This window comes from Gossypium raimondii, chromosome 3 (assembly GCF_025698545.1).
Source record: "Gossypium raimondii isolate GPD5lz chromosome 3, ASM2569854v1, whole genome shotgun sequence".
NCBI classification, from domain to species: domain Eukaryota; kingdom Viridiplantae; phylum Streptophyta; class Magnoliopsida; order Malvales; family Malvaceae; genus Gossypium; species Gossypium raimondii.
Genome location: NC_068567.1, coordinates 11,754,308 through 11,776,604, shown reverse-complemented (window position 1 = coordinate 11,776,604; position 22,297 = coordinate 11,754,308). Strand labels below are relative to the sequence as shown.

General features: G+C 30.9%; 2 protein-coding genes and 1 long non-coding RNA gene across 3 annotated transcripts; 1 reads left to right on the top strand and 2 right to left on the bottom strand.

Annotated features, from left to right (window-relative positions):
* The first annotated feature begins 9,186 nt into the window (after window positions 1–9,186).
* LOC105797182 (uncharacterized) lies at window positions 9,187–10,250 on the top strand. The gene is made up of 2 exons (XR_001134659.2): window positions 9,187–9,297; window positions 10,065–10,250. It is a non-coding gene; the product is annotated as an uncharacterized LOC105797182 (long non-coding RNA).
* A 3,033-nt stretch (window positions 10,251–13,283) lies between these two features.
* On the bottom strand, window positions 13,284–14,596 carry LOC105797180 (pathogenesis-related thaumatin-like protein 3.5). The gene is made up of 3 exons (XM_012627126.2): window positions 14,472–14,596; window positions 13,708–14,374; window positions 13,284–13,561 (listed from the first exon to the last, which is right to left on the bottom strand). Exons 1-3 carry the CDS (start codon window positions 14,521–14,523, stop codon window positions 13,426–13,428), a joined length of 855 nt encoding a protein of 284 aa, XP_012482580.1. The 5' UTR covers window positions 14,524–14,596; the 3' UTR covers window positions 13,284–13,425.
* Window positions 14,597–16,745: 2,149 nt separating this feature from the next.
* LOC105797181 (uncharacterized) lies at window positions 16,746–18,600 on the bottom strand. Its single transcript, XM_012627127.2, has 4 exons — window positions 18,446–18,600; window positions 17,311–17,414; window positions 17,064–17,205; window positions 16,746–16,936 (listed from the first exon to the last, which is right to left on the bottom strand). The coding sequence occupies exons 1-4, from the start codon at window positions 18,462–18,464 to the stop codon at window positions 16,899–16,901; spliced, it is 303 nt and encodes a 100-aa protein (XP_012482581.1). The 5' UTR covers window positions 18,465–18,600; the 3' UTR covers window positions 16,746–16,898.
* Between the last annotated feature and the right edge of the window lie 3,697 nt (window positions 18,601–22,297).

Genomic DNA, 22,297 nt, shown 5'->3' with positions numbered 1-22,297 from the left:
ACTATTGTGAATGATACTAAATATTGCAAAAGTCATATACCCAATGCACCAACTTTCGGTTCCTTATCTATTTGAACTCAAACTTTTACTTACATCAAAGTATATGAGTTGTGCATACATAGTCAATCATTTACTTAGGATTAAGGTATGCAACACGATGAATGTCACAAGTGAATAAATCCATAAACAAATATAGGATATATTCTATTTGGGTCTTGTCCAATGTATTGTTAGTCCAGCTAGTCACATCTATGTCTCTATCTTTTAGGAGTCATGAGCTTTGATGCTTAAGACAAAACATCTCCCCAATTGAACTTAATAGACGACATATTAGCCTTTCAATCGATTTGCTCATTTCCAATTAGATTAAGGAAATGTTTAGGTTCATCTACTAATATAATTCGTCTTTTTGTATTAGGATCCGACCATGTAATAATAATTTCTATCTGAATAAAACTTCTATTTTCTGGGAATAATAATTTCTATCGAGTGTGGGCTCGAACAATAAGAACCAAACACAGGACCAAAAATAGAATAACATGTGAGTTATCAACTCACAACCTGTAGTTTTTTAGGTTACTTGTTTAATGATTTGTTTAAGAATAAAACTTTCAGATTATGCAATCAAAACAATTCTTGTTAATGTTGGTGACTTTATTACTCAGGCTTTCAATGAATATTGTATACTAGATTGTCAATGCAATTAACCATCGCAAATGCCTGTTGTTTATAATTATAAAATGGTTAAGCATAATTAATGATTAAATGCCTCCAGTTAATAGCTAAACAATTACTTTTGAGAATAAAACTTTTTGTTTATAAGGATGTGATATTTTATATGAATTAACACTTGTACACATCATGCCAATAAACTGTGATAAGTACTCCCTGTTACAATTGGTTTTTGGTCAGGAGCCAAATATAACACATTTTAGAATTTTGAATGTGTGATATACGTTTAAGTTGCTCCACCACAATTCACAAAATTAATATTCAAAGAATGTTGGGAATATATATTAATTATGAATCTTATTGCATTATTAGATGTTTTGAATAAATTGGAGATTCAATTACAACATGATTTGTGACTACTATTTGGTTAGATAGTTTTCTCAATATTAGGGGAGAGAAATAATAACTGGATGAAATAATTACTTAGAATGAATTATCATTATCTAGATCCTCGTAGAAAGTAATTTGGACCAGAAGCTCAAAAAGATAATTCACTTTATTACAAGTTAACTGCCAGATGCATTTACTAACTTGATGAGAATAATCAAGTGTTATATACCAATTAATGTTTTGATTTGAATTAAAGTCCATTAGGACAGTTTGTTAGAATAATTAAAGGTAATGCATGCCTGAAGCATGGTAGATTGATTGGTTTCAAAGATGAAAATTATTGTAAAAGAAAAGAATAAATCTAGATGATCATATAATGGGAGGCAGGTGTTTCAGAAGAAACCTAATACATAACTAATTATTAGAACTCTAGAATAGCTTTAGGTACCTGAAAATGAAGATGGAAATAGTGAAAATGAATAGGTCCCGATAAGTTATGTTAATATAAGAAAATATGAAACTGTGAGAATAAAAGTTGTCGACAACGATTTTGCATGAAATAATATTGTTGAAATAATGAAAGAAAATGAGGCTCTTGAATAAATCTGTTAAGAAATATTAACATGAAATAAATTGGCCAAAATGAAAAGAATTCAAGTAGAATTAAATTCGTGAAGTTTCTAAACTAGTGGTCCAAATGTCTAAAGGTAAAACCACCGGGGTACAAATGAGTAGTTTTACGAAAATGAAATAAAAAAAATAAAGTTTTTTGCTAAGTCCTAACAATGATTATGAAAATATATTCTTTTGTGGCGGATATAATAACCTTTAAATATCTTATTAGTGTGGTTGTTCATAAAAGATTTGATATGCGTCTAATGGTTGTTGTTACAACCTTTTATATGAATTAATATATAGTGAAATTTATATTAAAATCTTTGAATGATTTTGAATGCTAGAAGCATATAGAAATTCCCAATAAATTGTTAAATATGTTTGCATAAACACTTATGTGAATTGAAATGATTTGGACCTATGTGGTAAAATTTAACTTGGTGAATAGTAGTGAAGAAAAATCATAAAATGATCCAAAATACCTATATGTATATTTATAGAAAAATCATTATCAAAGTTTATTATGATTATTGTTGGAACTTCTGAAGAGATCAAAACATATTTCCACCAAATTTTCTCACTCATGATATTCAGAAGATTGACGATATAAATGTTTATTAAATTCATTCAAGTAATCATTTGAAAAGTTAGTTTTCACTTAGTGTGTGTTATTTTTCTATGGTTTTTTGTTTTCTCATTACTCTTTTGTTTCGAGTTTGCTTCTGCTTTGCTTTGGTGCCTTAGAGAATTTCTGCAATAATTCTCCTTTGTCGAGAGTAGGGTAAATACGCATTGTACTTTTTTTCTCTTAACCGATGTTTTATCCCACTGAGTTTTTTCTAGTAAGGTTTTTAATGAGACATTATGATATACGTATTATAGATAAGTGTATTTTTTTCCTTCACTAAGATTTTTTTCCCATGAGGTTTTCATCTTAACAAAGTTTTAATGAGATACATTATCTACCGATGGACATTCAAGGGAGGGTGTTATGAATATATCTTATCATTAAGAAGATTCCCATCAAGATTAAGATAAGTTTACTTTAGGACTAATGTTCATTAGAAGTAGAAATTTATTTCATTTATACTTCTTATTTCTATAAATATAGACTTTGGAGAAACATTGTAAGCATCTTCATTGATCAATAAAATTCATATGTTTTCTTTCGCTCTCCTATTTATTATTATTATTTATTTCATAACAATTTTAATATTTTTTTATTTTTACAATTTTATTATTTTCAAAGAATTCTAATTTTTTAATTTTAAACATTTTAAATAAGTTTTATTAATGTTATAATTTTTATAATATTTATATTATTATATAGTTTTATAGTTTTAATAAGTTTATATCAATTTTTAATATTTGTTGATTTTATTTTTATTTTTTTATTTTCCATTAGTTTTAAGGGGAAAATATTAGACTGAAATTGAAGCTACCATGTGTCACCATTTGATTGATCCGTCAGTTTATTTTAATGGTTAACGTGGCTAATGACAGAAACCATTAATGGAATGGCTTAATTGATTATTGTAGTGGACAACAATGGTTTAATTGGATGCGAATTTAATATAGGAGCTTAATTTTTATTTTTTTTACATATAAGTCAAAATAATATAAAATATTATATTTATAAAATTAAAATTATACTTGGTATTGCGTTTGGCACTTTTTTTTTTTAATTTGGTACCTATTGTAGCAGACCATTTTAGCCCGGCTCACATACATGTCAAAAAAAATTATTAACTAAATAAATAAATAAAATCAAATTCAATAAAAGGGCAAAGTCCATTTACACAGTCCAGCCCAGATTACAAACCAATTGGCCCAAAAAGGCCTGAACCCTAGCCCGATTACAGAAACCCAAAACCCAACATAGAAACAAAAGCCGGAAAACCCTAATGGCTGATGCGCCGCTACCGAGCCACTCCCCACGCACGTAGCACCACCACGCGCCTCCAGCTGGCCTCCGTACACGCCACGTCCCCGACTCCGTACGTCGTACCTGCAAATAGAGCAAACAACGCAGCAGAAAGGAAAATTTGTATTTTCATTTTTGTTATTTTTGTTTATTTTTTCAGCCTATAAAACAAAAGGCGAAACCTTTGTAATCGGTGACACACATGCATTCAGAATATAAAAAAAATCAAAATACTCAGAGGTGATTTTCTGGGTTCCTTTTTCTCTTTCATTTTGGCTGGTTATTACTTTTCTTTCTTTTTCTTATTTTTGCGTTTATTAATCGTTGGTTAAGGAGAGAAACAATAAAAGGAAAGAAAAGACGTACCTGGCGGTGAGATTCTGGCCCTCTTTGTCGTCATCGGAGAATGGGCTAGGATCGGAGACCGATCGAGTGCCTCAGTACTGAACGGTGCAGAGAACATTTGTTCTCTTTAAGGTTTCTAAAAAATGAAAAATATTTTTCAGGTTTTAGCCTTTAAGCATGAAGTTAAAACATCGTCGTTTGGAGCCAATACGGTGGCTTTGAAACGGCGTCGTTCTGGGACCCAGATCCAAGCAGTGACCCGACCCGGGGTAGGATCCGCGTGAAATGGATGTCTGGTCTATTTACCTAACAGATCCCTCTGCGTTTAATGGAATTGCAATTTAATTTCCTGCAATTGTTTGTAATTTGTACCGCATATTTGATTCTGTTTTCACCTGGATCCAAGCCTAAACGGTGTCGTTTTCTACGTCCGATTTTGATTGTTTAAAATTCTTACGTTAAATTGCTATAATAGTCCCTATGATTTTCAGTGGGTTTCAATGCGGACATTTGCTCATTTATTTCAAATCAACCCTTAGAATTTTGTTACAATTCAAAGTATATCTGTTTTCATTAAATTAATTGGTTTATTATTATTAATTTTATTTGTTGTTATTATATTTAGTATTATATATATATATTAGTTAACCTAATTTTACTATAAATTCTTTTATTATATAATATTATTTTATGTATTCATTATTTAATTTTATAAATATTTTATATATTATCTTGGCATAATTTATATATTTTTGTTCATATATATATAATTAACTTCAATTTTTAAATAATAATATCTCATATTTTTGTATATATGAATATATATATATAATAGTTTTAGTATGCATATGTATATATATATATATATATATTAATATATTATTAATTTCAAATAAATTTTTTATACACGGAAGCCTTATTCCTTTTAAATTTGTTATTTTATTTTATTTATTTTAAATTTTATATGTATTATTACTATGTATATACTATTATTTATACTAGATTTTTTATAAATCAAAATGTAAGTATTAATTTTAAGTTATTCACTTTTATTTGATTTGATTTTTTTATTTTTATTTTTTAAATCTTTCATTAAAATTCATTCAAACCTTTTATTTGTTTTTTAGTTCAATTACCAAATTGTATCAAATATTCACATTATTTATGGTTATTATTGTTTTTCTTTTTCTTATTGTCTCGAAATTTTTTATATTGATTATTAATTTATAGGTTGCTTAATTATTAATATGGATGTTTGTATAACATGATTAAAGTCAATGTTTGTATTTGCTTATTACTTGCTTGATTGCTTCTAGTTTAAGTCTAGGTTGTTATTTATCTTTTACATTATATGTATTGCTACTCAATTATGTTCTATTTGTAAGAATTGTATTTTATTTTAGCATTATAATTATTTTATTTCATAATTCCAAAAAAGAAAAAGCTTGGTGTTCGTAAGTTCTTGAGAGAATCGTGCCCTAACTTACTGGGCTTCAACTCTTCTCAATGAACTTAGATAATCAAGTGTTCATTTTATTAAAATCGTACATTTTTTTTACAATGAAGTTCTTAAGATTTCGAAATGTTGGATCCTAACTTACTGGATATGACATTTTGTTATCTCGATTTTAAAATAAAGACAATACTTGATGTTTAGGAATTTCGAGAAATTGAACCCTAACTTACTGGATTCTAATTTCTCGATTGACCCGAACAATCAAATATCCTTCTTAAAACAATTTTTAAAAAAAATTTAAAAAGAGACGAGTTTAGCTTCGAAGATTGAACTGTTGCGCTCTAACTTACTGAGTATAGCGGTTTATTTCTTTGAAATGGGTCCGTCTATTTAGCCAATTCAATTATTTAAGCTTTCATCTCATGGGATCGTATTTAAAAATCTTTTCAAGTTTCGACATTAAGACATTAAACAATCAATTCAGTACCAATTTTGGGCGTTATGAGGGTGCTAACCCTTCCTCGTGCGTAACCGACTCCCGAACTTGTTTTCTCAAAATTCGTAGACCAAAAAATCATTTTTAAGGTGATCCGATCACACCTCAATAAAAGATTGGTGGCGACTCCCATTTTATTTTCAAAGTCAATCCCTGTTTTTTCAAATAAAAAAATAGTTTCGACACCTATATTTGGCAAAAGTTATACATTTTGATATCCATAAGGTAAAAAAAAATACTCTTTTTAACTTAAGGGGAAGGAGATAGCAAGTGAGAGAAAAGAATGATTTTTTTTTTGTGCGATGTTATCACACACAACAAAAATAAACCTATTTGCACTACATTGACCTTTCAAAATTAGTTCTCGTGACCAACTCCTCAACCTGGTTCTTACAAATCCAATTAGATCTGATCATGGGTTGGGTAGAGTCGGGTCGATGCAAAATTGTAGGCTCATTTTTTAGGCTCGATCCAGTTTGAAAAATGAGTCTAAAATTCTGCCAAAGCCCGACCCATATTAAAAATGCTAAACTTGAGTCCGGTCCATCCGTATTAATTTTTTTAGATTATTATTTTTATACAAAAACTAATTTAAAAAATATAATACATCAAATACACTAAATTACTAAAATAAATGTTTCTCACCAAATTGAAAATACATTAGAAAAAGTATTTATACTTAAATAACATTAAGATATTTGCAACTTAGCAAGCAAATGACTCCAAAATAGTAGCAAATTTAACAATAAAAGTAAGAGTTATATAATATTCAAATTATAACAAAATAATAGCAATATAATTACGAAATGGTAACAAAATAACAACAAAACAACTTATTCAGACTTGACCCAATCAAAAAAAATTTACTCTAGACCTGACTTATGTAGAAAAGGGTTTTTCTTTTTGTTGAAACTCATTTTTTGAACTTATCTTTTTATCCAAACCCTTTCACTTTTCGAACGAGTTTTTATGCCTGGATAATCCAATTTATGATAAGTCTAAGCCCATTGATACTTGATAGCTTATGTACAATGGTCTTTTAAGGTTTTCTTGATAAATGTGATATTTTGTTACTTTGAAATACTTCAAATTTTGCAACTGTTCTTTTTTATTTTTTTTGTAATTTTTATCAGTTTTAAGGGAAAAATATTAGATTGTGCTTGAAACTGTCATGTGTCACCATCTGATTGATCCGTTAGTTTATTTTAACGGTCAACGTGGTCAATGACAGAAACCGTTAACAAAATGGCTTAATTGATTACATATTTATATTATTATATAATTTTTTTTATAGTTTTAATAAGTTTATATAAATTTTAATATTTTTAATATTTGTTGATTTTATTTTTTATTTTATAATTTTTTTTTATTTTTTGTAATTTTTATCAGTTTTAAGGGAAAAATACAAGATTGTGTCTGAAACTGCCATGTGTCACAATCTGATTGATCCGTCAGTTTATTTTAACTATCAACGTGGTCAATGATAGAAACTGTTAACGTAAAAGCTTAATTGATTATTTTAGTTAATGGTAGGGGCTTAATTGGACGAAATTTAATATAGGGGGTTAATTTTTTTTTTTGCATTTTCTTAAGGTTTTTTTTGACATATAAGCCAAAATAATATAAAATATTATATTTATAAGATTAAAATTATAAAATAAATAATTTTCAAAAATCAAGATTTATTTTTATCAAACAAAATATTATATTACCAAATGGTTTTACAATATAAAGACTTAATACATTATTTGGTATCTGTGTTTGACACATTTTTTTTTAAATTTCGTACCTATATTTGACAAAAGTTGTACATTTTGATAGCCATAAGGTGAAAATATTTTTTAAACTCAAGAGGAAGGAGATAACAAGTGAGAGAGAAGAATGATATGTTCTTTTTTTTTTTGTGCGATGTTATCACAAAATAAAAATCAACCGATTTACACTACATCGACCTTTCAAAATTAGTTCTCGTGTGCATAAGTCCAACTCATCAACTTGGCTCTTGCAAATGCAATTAGACTTGATCATGGGTCAGGCCGAGTCAGATCGATGCAAAATTGTAGGCCCATTTTCTAGGTCCAGTTTAGTTCGAAAAATGGGTCTAAAATTCTGTCCAAACCCGACCCAGATTAAAAATGCTAAACCTGAGTCTGACCTTGCCCGCCTGTATTAATTTTTTTAGATTATTTTTTATATAAAAATAAATTTTAAAAATATAATATATTAAATACACTAAAATTATTAAAATAAATGTTTCCCAACAAATTGAAAATACATTAGAAAAAGTCTTTGTACTTAAATAACATTAAGATAGTTGCAACTTAGCAAGTAAATGGCTTTAAAATAGTAGCAAAATTAACAATAAAAGTAAGAGTTGTACAATATTCAAATAATAACAACAAATTAATAGCAATATAATAACAAAATGATAGCAAAATAATAGCGAAACAACAACAAAAGAACAACAAAACAGCTTATACGGACCCAACTCGGTCAAATAAATTTTACTCAGAGACTTGACTCATTTAGAAAAGAAACCTTATTTTTGTCAAATCCCATTTTTGAAGTTTATATTTTTACCCGAATCTTTTTATTTTTCAAACTAGCTTTCAGGCCTAAACGGAAATCAGTAATAAGGTTTTCTTAATAAATGTGATATTATGTTGTTTTGAAAGACTTCAAATTTTGCAATTGTTGCTGTTGGTGCAATCCATCACCAAATCGCCGCCCATCTCCACATTCCAGATGTATTGTTTTCTTTTGTCCTCTTGCCTATCACTTTTTCTTTTAATAAATTCAAGATTAAAAATTTTGCAAGTGTCTTCCTCATTATGATCCTGCTAGTTGCTGGAGTGGGGATACACTTCCATCGTTCCGGTACTGGAAGATTCGTGACTTTGCTTATGCTTATCGATCAAAACTTGTGACACCTTCTAAGGTAATTCATATGAAATGCTAGAGAGTTTTTTTGGCTCTAAATCAGTTACAATGAAGATTCTCTCCTTTTGGTGTATAGATAGCAGAACAAATCATCACACTTGTTGAGGGGTGTAAATATCATAAGGCCCCAACACCATTATTGATTTCATTTGATGCTGAGGATATCAGGAAGCAAGCAACAGCTTCAACACAAAGGTTTAAGGAAGGTATTTCAGCATTATCTGTTCACGAAGCTTTTTCATCCACATATTATGGTTACTATAGGGTTCCTATCTGCAGAAATCTTGTAAATTCAAATCTCTAAAGAGGAACTGTTGCTGTGAGTCATGCAGGAAATCCATTGTCAACCTTCACTGTACCACTCATCTGCTTGTCTTTCTGCTTGTCAGATATCAACCTGGTGAAGTTAGAGCATTCGGGATGATTGCTGGAGGCTCTGGCATTACACTAATGTTCCAAGTATGTTATAAATCATGACAGATACTTCTGTAATATATATGCAAGGTTTAAATGTTTGAATAATATGTCACCTTCTCTTTTCATTTTTTTCTGGTTTTGTTTCTGATTAGGTAGCCAGAGCTATATAGGCAAGTTAGTTATGCATATTATCTAAGTTAAAATGATGATTGTATTTTGGAAATTTGTAATTAGGAGGATCAAAATGGGTTCTTTTGCTTGACCAACTTAAGGGAAGCACGTTTGATAGCATTGGCTTCTTACTAATTAACCGGATTTTCTATTTCATGTGATAGCATTGCCTTTTTGGTCTTTATTTTGTTGGATTTTGAAAAATGCTCCACTGGTTCCCCTTTTTAAACTCATGTTGTTTGGACCTAAAGTTTTTCTATTCTATCTAACTCGATTTCTTGGTCAGTGCTATTATCAATCACTTGAGGACATAGCTGAGGGTGTTTTTGGTTCAAGAGAAAAGCTCACTACTATCTACCTTGAAAATAATCCATGTGTACGGTTTGCAACTTGCAGTATTTAGAGACTATAGTTTTTGTTGGTTTTTGCGATTGAAGCATCCTTACGATCCCAAATGTTTTGTTATGGCTAATTGGTTCATTATCTTGATATTTTTGGTTCTCTGTCTGGTTCAAATTCGTAGTTGGAACATGATTAATTCTTACTCTGTATGATACGGAGCTCCGTTTTCTTGTGTTTTCCTGATTTCATAATTTTTTCCTTCCTTTTTCTCTGAGAAACTGGTGATCCTGTAACAGATACTAACTTCTTGCTTCTACTCAAGCAAGGGAATATTGGTGTTCTGAAGATTCTGATAATGGCGACATCAATTTGAACCGCAGTTGATGTACATCTATCACACTGTTTTTATTTTATTTTTTGTACATTCCACTGTACGTTCCAACTTGTTTGTAATTCAAATCTGGAAAACTTCTCTTGGTTCACATGCATCGAGCACGTAAATTTATCTGTTGGATTTGGAGCAATTGCTGAATGTTATTTGTTTTTCTTTTGGTTCAACGCTGAATATGTTTTGATGTCAGAGAAATTGTCTTTGGAATTCTTCCTGCTTACCTTTGCTCCCTTGAGAAATTATTTGGTTGGTTTTTGTAGTCGATGTGCTTTGCGTCCCCCATAATCTTCAATTTTGACCTTTTGAGTTCACATCCATTTTAAAGAAGTTTAAGCTTATTATATGTAATCAAGAAAAGAAATTTCCAAACATTTTATGGATGGATGTTAAACAAGTTGTAATTAATTGATTGATAGTGTATACAAATTCATGTATGATCCAAACATATTCATATCAAATGAATATATATTGATGTATTTTATGGCTAAACAAAATTAGTCCCTTGATTAGTCAAACAATTAATTCGCTTTCAGTATCTTGTATCTCCAAATAACGTGGGGAATTATATATTTTATTAAATTATATTTAATATTAATCATTTCAAATTATCTTTTATAGTATCATATATTATGATTTGAGTAAATTCATATAAGAATATTAATTATTAAGAATTTTATTAAATTATATATTTTAATTATAATATATTTAATATATTTAATAATAATTATGTTTAAATATGATTAAATTATTTATTATTGATAATAATAATCTTATTAAAATTTAAATAACAATAACAATAATCATTTACCAAAATAAATTTATGCTAAGGGTATTCTAGTCATTTTAGTTTTTTCCATTATGCTATTACATCTCTATTCCATTCAACCAAACACAAGATTACTATTACGCCTCTATTCCATTACATTCAACCAAACAGTTGATTTGCTATTACACCTCTATTCCATTACACCTCTAATCCAATACAGCGAACCAAACGTGCCCTTAAGGGCTGATTCAACTCTATCAGTAGGTTTCCCTTCTTCATCCACAATGACAACAGAAGGTTCTACTTCTGGTTTGATATCACACAAACAGTCAGCTAGGTTTCTAACTAACCAATGACACATGGGAAAATGCACAACTATCGACAAACTACTCAACAGCTAGAATCATTATTCATGGCTTGAAACATGGTACACTTTTCATCAAAGGAACAAAAGTTTCTTACAAAAACAATCAAACAAGAAAAAGAAGGTTAAAAGGGTGATAAACTAAACCTTGAGGAGGAAATTCGTGTTTAAACATGGGTTTTTCGGTATCTCGTTGTTCGCAACATCGCAAATACCAAAAATCAAAATCATCATTAAAATTTTCTTAAGAATACCCGTATTTTAAACTGAGTAATAACTAGTAAGGATATTAAAGCCGAAGAAAGAGAGCGACACAAAACAACGAACCTCAACCATGTTATTCTCCTTTTTTCATGAAAGATATGATCAAAGAACCTATAATTGGAATTTCAATTATCCTCACAAACAACTTCAGTATCGATCCCGTCAAATGAGGAGCTGCACCCCAAACGATCCAAATCCAAAATAAGAGAACAAAAAAGTTTATCAAATTCCAAGTCAAAGGGTCGGATTGTATCACATTTCCCATACATAATTAATAAAAATTGATACCTTGGATTGTTTCTTTCTCGTATTTAACGGTCGACAAGTCCAGTTCCTTGGCCGGAACCATTACCCGCTTCTTCCCCATCGTTGGTAATGAGTGTTTTTGTGGATTTTTCTTCTCGTGAATTTATGAATCTGGGAGTTGTGATTATTTGATGATAAGTGTTCAACAAAAGGAAGTGAGTCAGTCACTCTGATAGAGGAAGTGGTTGGTAGCCATTGTTACGTAAAAGCTGCTTTGTTATGGTGGAGAGCGTGAATTGGTCCTTCATATTTTGTGGGCAAATCAGCAGAAGGTAGAAGGAAGGAACAGAAGAGGCAAAGGGGAACAGAAGAGGCAGAGGGTAAAACAGGGAGGGTAAAGGCAGCACCTAATCTGAGCAAAAGGGACGGATTAGAAATTGGTGGATTTCACCGATTAGGTCAATAATGTATTACACCCGTAATAGCATTACCATGAACCAAACAACGGAATAAAGGGGGCTTAAGTGGGGCCCACCGATTAGGTGTTAGTTGTTGGTAGTACTGAATAAGAAAAATTAATCTAAATCAAAGTATTTAAACGGTGAATCTGTACTCATCCAAAACAAATTTAATGTTATTTTTATTTAGTTTATAATTAATTTTAATTTTTATGATATAAAAATAAATATTTTATATTTAAAATAATAAAAATAATTTAAACTTATTTTTATAAAACATATCTTTCTAAAAATAGCTTATAAAATTTATTGATTTTTAATTTATTTAAAATTTATCTTTTCTGAAAAGTTTATAAAAAAGACTTTGAAACTTTATTAAATAATATCTGTAAAACAAAATTAATTTTATCAAATAAATTTAAAAATAATATAAAAAGACTTTAAAATTTTATTAAATAATATTAAAGAGGTATAAAACAAAAATTATTTTTTAGTATAAATTTAAAAATAAAAAATATTTTTTAAAAAAAAACACTGAGATTTGAGTTGATTTTTATGAACTAGTCGAAATTTCCATAAAAACTCAACCGAAGCTGTCGGGAGGGGTAGGTTTGGATCCATCACTCGTGGGAGTTTTGCTGGATATTTATTCCCCTCTCTCTACCTGGGTTTCATCTTTGGGCTGTGTCGCAATGATGTTGTGATGCTAATTCACCCAATCTGCGGGTTTGGTGGCTGAAGCCGCCTTCATCAACGCTTTGACCCACCCTTTCACATTTGTTTGTTCAGTTCATGGCTGCTGCCGCCGCGAAATGGAGGCGAAATTTTCATCGGTGGTTGGCGGCAACTCCGATGAATGTTTAGAAATTTCGCCTTATTAGTCTATTTTGACTTGTTCTGTCTATTTTTTTTCTTAATAAAGAACAAGTATTATTAGAAAAGAAATATAATTAGAACTCCACATATGGTATATCATAAATTAGCATTGTGAACCATTTCTCAAAAAAAAAAAAAAAAACACCCAAAGCCCATAAGTTTTATCTTCATTTCCGTCAGTAATATTCACAAAAAGTGTCAACATGGAAAAGGAAAAAGAAAAGATAATGATTATTAAAGAATAAAAGAATGTAATTGTAATTTTACAATTACAAATTACAGCCATTTTTTCTTAGAAAAAGATCCTCAGATTAATCATTAATAACAGTGCAAGCATTGCAGTCCACCAACTTCCCATCCATGGATTTAAGCCATTTGCTGCGTTGCACACAAGCTTGTGGTCATGGTAAGAACATACCGTTTGATTCCTGAAATCAAACATCAAAACATTTCATTCTTAATTATGGAGTATATCCATCTAAAACACTTGATGTGAGTAACATGTAAACATGACTAGATTCTAATACATTTATTGTGGGTGAACACATATAGTTATTAGGAAAATGACCCAAACCTGGATGAGCAGAAGGTGACAACATAATCAGAAGCAGAACAAGTGAAAATACTGGTTGGATCATCATATGCGTAACTATATGCAGTGGGGCAAGCATCTTTAAACTTCTTGGAATAAAACGTAGGTTGACATATCACAGGGTTCCCATAAGTCCCTCGGCAGCAATACTCATCGGTGTTGAACACATCGCAGGCGCTTCGGCAACCAATAACCTTGCCGTTTCCGCCCTTGACGGCTAACTCCGAGGGGCAAGTTTGCCGCAGGTCCTTATCGCAACCCGCACTGCTGCAGTTGCCTTGCCCATTCATCGGTTTAACAGCAATCGGAAGATTGAATCCGTCGACCAGGCTCACATCGTAGTAATCTACGTTAGAAAGCGTAAATTCAGCCAACGAAGCCGGGGTTTTCCCCGAGGCTTTGCACTTAAGGGTGTTACCGCAATCGGCTGTTTGGCATGAACCGGTTCCGCTTTTGTCGAACTTGCAACCGGTTCGGCCCCATATTCGACCACTCCACCCCACTGGGGCTTGAAAAACAACGGATTGGCCGGATTTTAATTCGAAACCACCTCCGTTGAAGTTGTCACCGGGGGTGACTCCAGGCCAGATTGTTTCCTTGCAGTAGTTTACTATGGTGAAGACTCTTGCACATTCATACATTTTTGGCCCTACCAAATCCAAGAATAAATAATAACAATAATAATAATAATAATAATCATGTAATGTATAAAATAATGTAGAGCTGTAGATGCTGGGATTTAGTACCTGATGAAAGCATTAGCAGTGTGAAAAGAAGAGGTGAAAGTAAAGGATTCATCTTTGTGTGTGTGGGAGGATGTGATATGAAGAATTTGGAGCAGAGATTTAAAGCAAAGGGGAGGGAGAAGAATACGTGCAGAGGGAGGGGAGGATAATTAACCATAGTTGGAAGGCTTTTCCCACATAAGGCTGCATTGATTCTTTTCCTAATCCTTTCCTGCAAGTTTATTCAGGTTCCAAATTTCATTTCTCCTTCTATAATATGCATATTCTTTTACTTTTTAATGCACCCATTTACCCACAATCTCTTCCACTTCATGTTGCCTAACTTCCAACTTTTTACATTTTTTTATTCTGGATAATTTTTAAGTGCTGAAATTAAATTAAATTTTTATTATATGCTTAAAATTTTATAATTTTTTAAAAAATTATATTATTTTAAAAGAAGTTAAAATATAATTTTATCAAGGAATTAAAAAATAAATTATTCGTGCCCGGTTGTACCAACACCCCTGTTTATAATGCAATTAACAAGAATTTTATTTATATGTAACAGTTTTTATTTTAGTTTTATAGTACATAATGCATGAGATTTAAAGCATGAACAAAACTAGACCTGTTTATGTATCAGGTCATTCGGTTCAAAGGTTCATCTGAAATATGAGAGATTTTGGGCAAAAATATAAACTCAAAAAATGAGTTTAGACAAAAAAAAAATGCTCATTTAAAAAATAGGCCGAGCCTCAGGTAAGACATTTTTGTCCCAAGTTGAGCCCGACTTGAATTCACTAAATAATAATAAAAAATCTGCTATTTTTATTTTTATTTTTAATGCTATTTTCTTGTTATTTTCTCACTATTTTGCTAACATTTTACTATTATGTGGCTACTATTTTGTTTTTATTGTTTGGATATTGTATAAAACTTGTTTTATTATTAATTTTATTATTATTTTAGAGGCATTTGTTAAGTTTGTTATTATTTTAGAAGCATTCGCTTGTTAAGTTGCATTTATCTTAGTATTATTTAAGTATACATATTTTTAAAATTTATTTTTAATTTGTTAGGAATATTTAATTTGATGTATTATATATTTAAAATTGTATAAAAATAATATGAAAAATTAATACTGGCCAAACCTGGGTTTTAACATTTTTATCCGGGACAAACTTGGCAAAATTTTGAGCCCATTTTTCGAGCTGAGTCGAACCTAAACCTAACAAACGGGCCTGAATTTTTAGTTGAGTCCGACCCGAACCCGACCCGAACCACAAACACCTCTAAACAAAACCCATAACTTATTATTTTTAATAATAAGTTGATGTACCAAATCTGGCATTAAGCTTTTTTATTATAATTTTTAATTCTTTTTAAATGGCAGGTTGGAATTTATTATTTTTTCAAATAAAAAAATTAATTTCCAGCATGAGTTTAATAGGTCAGGTCTTCATTTAATATTTAATAGTGAAATTTTATCGAAAGATCTAATTTGTACATTTTTATAATGTATAAGGTCAATTCGTCTATTTTTCAGAGAGGAGTCAAAATACAATTTATCCCTAAATACATGAGTTTTCTTGATGCATTTTCCAAGATCGGCATATACAATTACATTAAATCAAAATTTTAACATCAAATTACACAATAAATCAAAAACGATTCATAAATTATATTTTTGCTATGTTCCAATAACTATGGCAACATATAATACTACTGCAACTTTGTACTAAATACAATTACATCATACAAACATGTAATGAGGATCAAAAGTCATCTAAAACCAGTTACCAATATATAAAATCATTTATATAATATTTTTAACACAATCACAACATAAAAACACATGCTTACATTACAGAAAAATGAAAGATTTGTTTGCTTTGAAAATTCATTTTTGAGACGTGTACCAGTTGAGTAAATAAACATACCAATAGATCTCGATTTCTTCTTTCTTTTTTGCCCTACGCTTTTTGGACGTAATTATATCTATCAACCCCAATTTAATACTCCTGACCTCAGGTCAGCGCCTATCCATGTCAGATAGACCATGGCCCATGATTGATGATAAATCCCAGTTACCCTATGGTTGATGATATAATTATCATATTGCAATTAACAATAATGCTGCAAATGATTTCTGTTATAGAATATATTTCTAAAGACTCTTAAAAGGGAGCTCTCTGAAAAGCTCCATTTTTCCATTTCTTTTTCACAAGAGAACCCCTTTCTTTTGCATATTCTAACCGATAAACTGATCATAAGGAGCCACCAACCAAATCATATCTCAACAATTTTTAATTTATGACAATAAAAAAGTGTCAAAATTCGAGAGAGAGAAAAATAAAAGGGTTTAACAGGCAGTCTATTGACACTAACATCTTATAAATTTCTTGCACAAAATAAAAATGAATTAGACACAACAATGTTTGGGAATTAGCCACCACAGCAAGAGCCGCAAGCAGGAAGGGAACCTGAAAATATAGCAGTGGCAAATAACAAATTATTTTAGTTGACAAATTGAAGGGGAACATGGCCTGGTGATAAAAAAACACTGATAATTGGAAGTTCCCAGGCATAATAATAAGGCACAGCACTTACTATGATCAATTCCTCGAACATTGTCTAGTCCTCGTGATGGTCGACGTGGGCCGCCACCACCACCATACGGTCCACTTCCTGGACCACCATCCCATTTCTTGCTTGAACCAGAGCTTTTTCTATAGGCATCTGACCTTTCCATCTGATGCATATGCAACATTCAAGTTTCCAATTCATTGATGCAGATTAACCAACCAAAAAAAGGATCCCTAGAACTGACCACTGACAAAGAAAAATGAGAACTTACCGAGAACATGGTCGAAAAAAACACTCCGATAAAATTGATGATTGCCCAGAAGAAATCAATGATGGTCCTCAGTCGCCATATTGATCGCTTTGATTTCACAACACCTGAATAAGCATACACAAATAAATGTTTTACGCAACATGAAGATAGGAGGGGATCAACGAGGTATACTAAAGTGATCAAATAAGCCAATTTTGTAAGATCAAAGGCAATATGTTGTAACTAATCTTCAAATAACTACTGCAGCTAAGAATGCTCAGCGATGATTGTCAGCCATAAACTCCATGAAAGAGTTACAAAGAAAATATTACTAGCGGTGTTCACATACATATAGCTCACTCACAAAGACCACATGTGGAAGAACATAAAGAACCTCCCTTATTCATAACAGCATTAGGAATTAGGAAACAAATATCTTCGAAATATCGGAGATTTAGCAGATACCACCCACTAGAGCAAAGAAATAGCACTAACTATGGAGGGCTTAGTAAAGAGGGCTCTTCAAAGATAGAAAATTGAATCCTATGTTACCTGGAATGAGGATTAGTTCGATAAAAGAAATGAAAACGAAAACGCAAGTTCGTTATTTCTATAAAATGTAATTCCTTGAGGGTAGGCTTTCGTTTAGTAGGAATGAAATATGATCTATTGAAACTGATTTTAAATGTTACCATAAAAGGGGATTTTTCAACAGACACTATCACAATTCTGGAACCTTGCGCAATTCATAAGTTAAAACCTCATTTCAGCAATTTAAAAGCCGCGAAAGGAAAATAACTGGGTCGAATTTATATGCTAAAGAAGTCCGAAAATTGAAGATTGTTCCAAGCTAGAACAATTCTCATCAAAATTCATCGAAGTACCCAACTAAGACCTCAATTTCCATCATCCCACGAGAAATTACGATCCACAAAACATCTCATTGATTTAAAAAATCTGAAAAAAAAACATTTCTTTTCTTTTCTCGTAACTAATTAGGGTTCAACGAATATTATATTTCAATACAGGAAAAAATAACATAAATAATAAGAAATTATAGTGGGTAATAGATCTTGAACCACATTAAGAAAAATATCTAATAGCAGAAATAAATAGTTAAAAGAGAAATTGACAAGAAGAGAGAAAGGATCCAAACCTCGCTCAACATAAGCCATGAGAAGAATTCCAGCGTCTTCTGGTTCTTTAAAATATATATTTGATGAGCTGATTGATGGATTTATACGAGTGCTATTGTTAATAAGTTATTAGATTGAGTGTACTATTTTTTTATTTATGGGTTAATAGTAAATATAATTAGAGTTTATAATAAAATTATTTAAAAATTAATGTTTTGCAGACCTTTTGTGTTACATTAATACAAATGTTGTTTAAAACAGAATGATTAGAATATCAGTTCGAAGAGAGGAATTAATTAAATCAATTTTTCTATGTTCTTAAATATTTTAAATGAAACTTTAATAATTTATTTGCTTAAATAAGTCAAATTTAAAATTAATGGTCTAATCAATTTAACTATTAATTTAGTTGCGAAAACCTTGATTAGGACATGAGCTTAATTGACATGTTGGCATTACTAATATGGAAGTGGTTTTTGTGATTGGGTATGTTAATTTATACCAATATTTTAACAACGTTCAAGATTTCATTTATTTATTTATTTTGTCAATAAAAAGTGCATAAAATTACTTAAAAGAAGTATATCATAGGAGGACCGACTAAGTCAACATTAAAAAGAAAGGAAATACAATCTGGGATATAAAAAAGGACAACATAATATTAGGTCCCCAAAATCATCAACAAAAGCAATACAGATATTGCATTTTTTTTTCTTGCAAGAGTGTTCACACATCAATTGCCTCCTTGAATAATATGATGACACTAGAACAACATCAACATAGACTTAAAATCTTTAATCAATGAATCAAGAATAATATTTTTTGAAGAAATAGATGTCATAAGATCAGTAGTAGAAAGAACACTACAATAGTGACAAATAATCTTTCTTCTAGAGTTTAGACTTCTCTTGAACTTTTATTTGTTTAGAGCATTCTCTAGGATAGTGGTTACTCCTTGCTTGTCCAAACACACTAGGGCTTTCTTCAATATCCTTCCTTTTATCTATGAAGCCTAGGCCTTCTCTCTTCTGATCCCTTTTTCCAGCTGCTATTGTAACATCCTTAACCCGAATCTGTCGCCGAAACAGGGTTACAGAGCATTACCGGAGTTTACAAATCAAACAGACAGAAAATGAAAACATTTCATATCATATAGCATTCATGTCAAAAGCCAATCAAAATCATACATATTGCCCCTTATACGAGCCTTCGAGGCCCAAATTACGCATTAGAAACAAATCGGGACTAAATCGGATACTCAGGAAAATTTTCAAAAAACATTGAAAATTTTCAAAGCTGCAGGGGTCACACGGCCGTGTGACTCACATGGTCAGGAGACACTCCTGTGTCTCAGGCTGTGTGGGCATTCGAAATAGGGGCACACGGCCTTGTCCCAGCCCATGTCCGTGCCCATGTAACTCTCTGATTTGGGCCACATGGCCAATCCATATGCTCGTGTGCTAGGTCGTGTGATCATATTGACTTGTGCAATTTAAAAGATACAGGGGACACACGGCCGTGTCACCTGGCCGTGTGTTACACACGGCTGAGACAGACGCCCGTGTCTCTGCCTGTGTGAACGAAAATAGGTCATTTTCCAAGTCACATTTCTCACCCAATTTGGTACCAACCTAAACACAATAATTTGCACATCAACAAGCCATAACAAGACATTCAAATCAAGCTAAAATCAAGTCTTAAAAATGTATTATCAAAACATACAACCAATATGCCCTTAGGCGCCTCAAATGACACTTTAAAAACATGTCAACCAAGTATCCAAACTTACCTAAATGATCCAATACATATATGCATATTCAAACCACATTTTACTTTTCATCATTCTACCATTTTAAACACACATCAAATATGGTAAGACCACATATATATACATCAAAATATACCAAACACAAGCCATGTAAGTGGCTAATCTCAACAAAATAATTATATGTCAACATTGGCCAAATTAACCTATACATGCCATTATAACTGGAATTAATTTACTAAAAGTACCAAAAGGACCAATGGATAGTGTGAAATAGCTCCAACCAGCTTCCGAATTACTATAAAACACAAAAAATAACACAGAGTAAGCATTTAAGCTTATTAAGTTCATATAACATAGAATTTAACTTACCATATATCCATAAAATAGGTAAGTAAACATAACATATCTCAACCAATTTGGCCAAAAGCCTAAACAAATGATCACCAACATATTAGCCATGAAATTCACATATAAGATCCAACACACATGGTTGAATTCATCAACTAATCATATTTCATGTATTTCATGTAAATACCAGTGATAGTTCATATCGAACTCATATAATCCCATTAACCATTTAAAATATATTTGGATACACGGGTAGTACACACGAGGTGTACTGAACTGTAATCCGTCAATTCATATTTATGTATGCTCATACGAGCTATGAATCAATATGCTTTCACGAGCTGTGAATTGGGAAACTCATACGAGCTGCAAATCAGGAAGCTCATATGAGCTGTGGTGTGCCTGCAACACATGCAGGACCCAAACCAAATCTGTAACCCTAATGACATGTCATTTGTATCCTACAAATTTTAAAGGTTCAAACGGGACTCGGTAATCGTCGGATATGCGATCGGTACATAGCAATTGTACAAATCACATACATATGATTCAATTAAAAGATATAAATACTCAATTTAATTACACGAACTTACCTCAACAAGTATACGTAGATATGAAGGTGACTAATCAGTTATTTTCTCTTTGCCTCGATCTAACTCTGTACAAGGTCTGACAGGATCTATACGAATGAATTTAACTCATTTCAATATATTTCTCATTCAGTATAATCCAACATGGAATTTTGGCAAAATTACCATTTTTCTCTACACTTTTAATTCCTTTGTAATTTAGTCCCTAAGCTCGAAAAATGAAATTCATACAATTTAATCCTTACTCAAGCCTAGCCGATTTTATACATATTAATAGCAGCCCATATATTTCACAAATTTTACCATAAATTTATCATCTTTTTCAATTTAATCCCTAATTGATAATTCCATCAAAATTCTTTTTATAAAAGTTGTTTATCTAACAACAACCATTCATTTTCTATTATCAAACTTCAAAATTCAAGCATATTCATCAATGGCAAAACCCTAATACTTTAACAATTTTACAAATTAATCCCTAAGCTAGCTAGATTAAGCTACTACAATCTCGGAAACATAAAAATCATAAAAAATAAGGCAAAAATACATACCTAATTGAGCAAAATAAGCTTGCCCAAATTCAAGCTTCCATGGCTAGGTTTCTTTCTTTCTTTCTTTCTTTTTTTGGTGGAAGATGATGAGAATGGATTATTTTATTTTATTTATTATAACTTTTATCACTAATTTCCAAAATTAACCTCAATATTTCATTCAATTTCCAATAATGACTATTCATACTTATCCACTAAGCACTTTAATGGCCTATTTACTATATAAAGACCTTCAATTTAAAATTTTATAGCTATTTAATACCTTTAGCTATTAGAACTCAACTTTTGCACTTTACGCAATTTAGTCCATTTTATCAAATTAGGCATGTAAACAGTAAAATTTCTTAACAAAATTTTTCTAGGATATTTCTATCATAATGTAGACCATAAAATGATATTAAACTAAATTTTCTGACTTCAGATTTTTGGTCCCAAAACCATTGTTCTGATTTCACTAAAAACGGGCTATTACAACTCTCCTTCCTAAAGAGATTTTCATCCTCGAAAATCCTACCAGAATAAAGGTTTAGATGTTGTTTTCTCATAGCTTCCTCAGGTTCTCAAGTAGCTTCTTCTATTTCGTGTCGCTGTTAGAGAACTTTTACTAAAGCTATG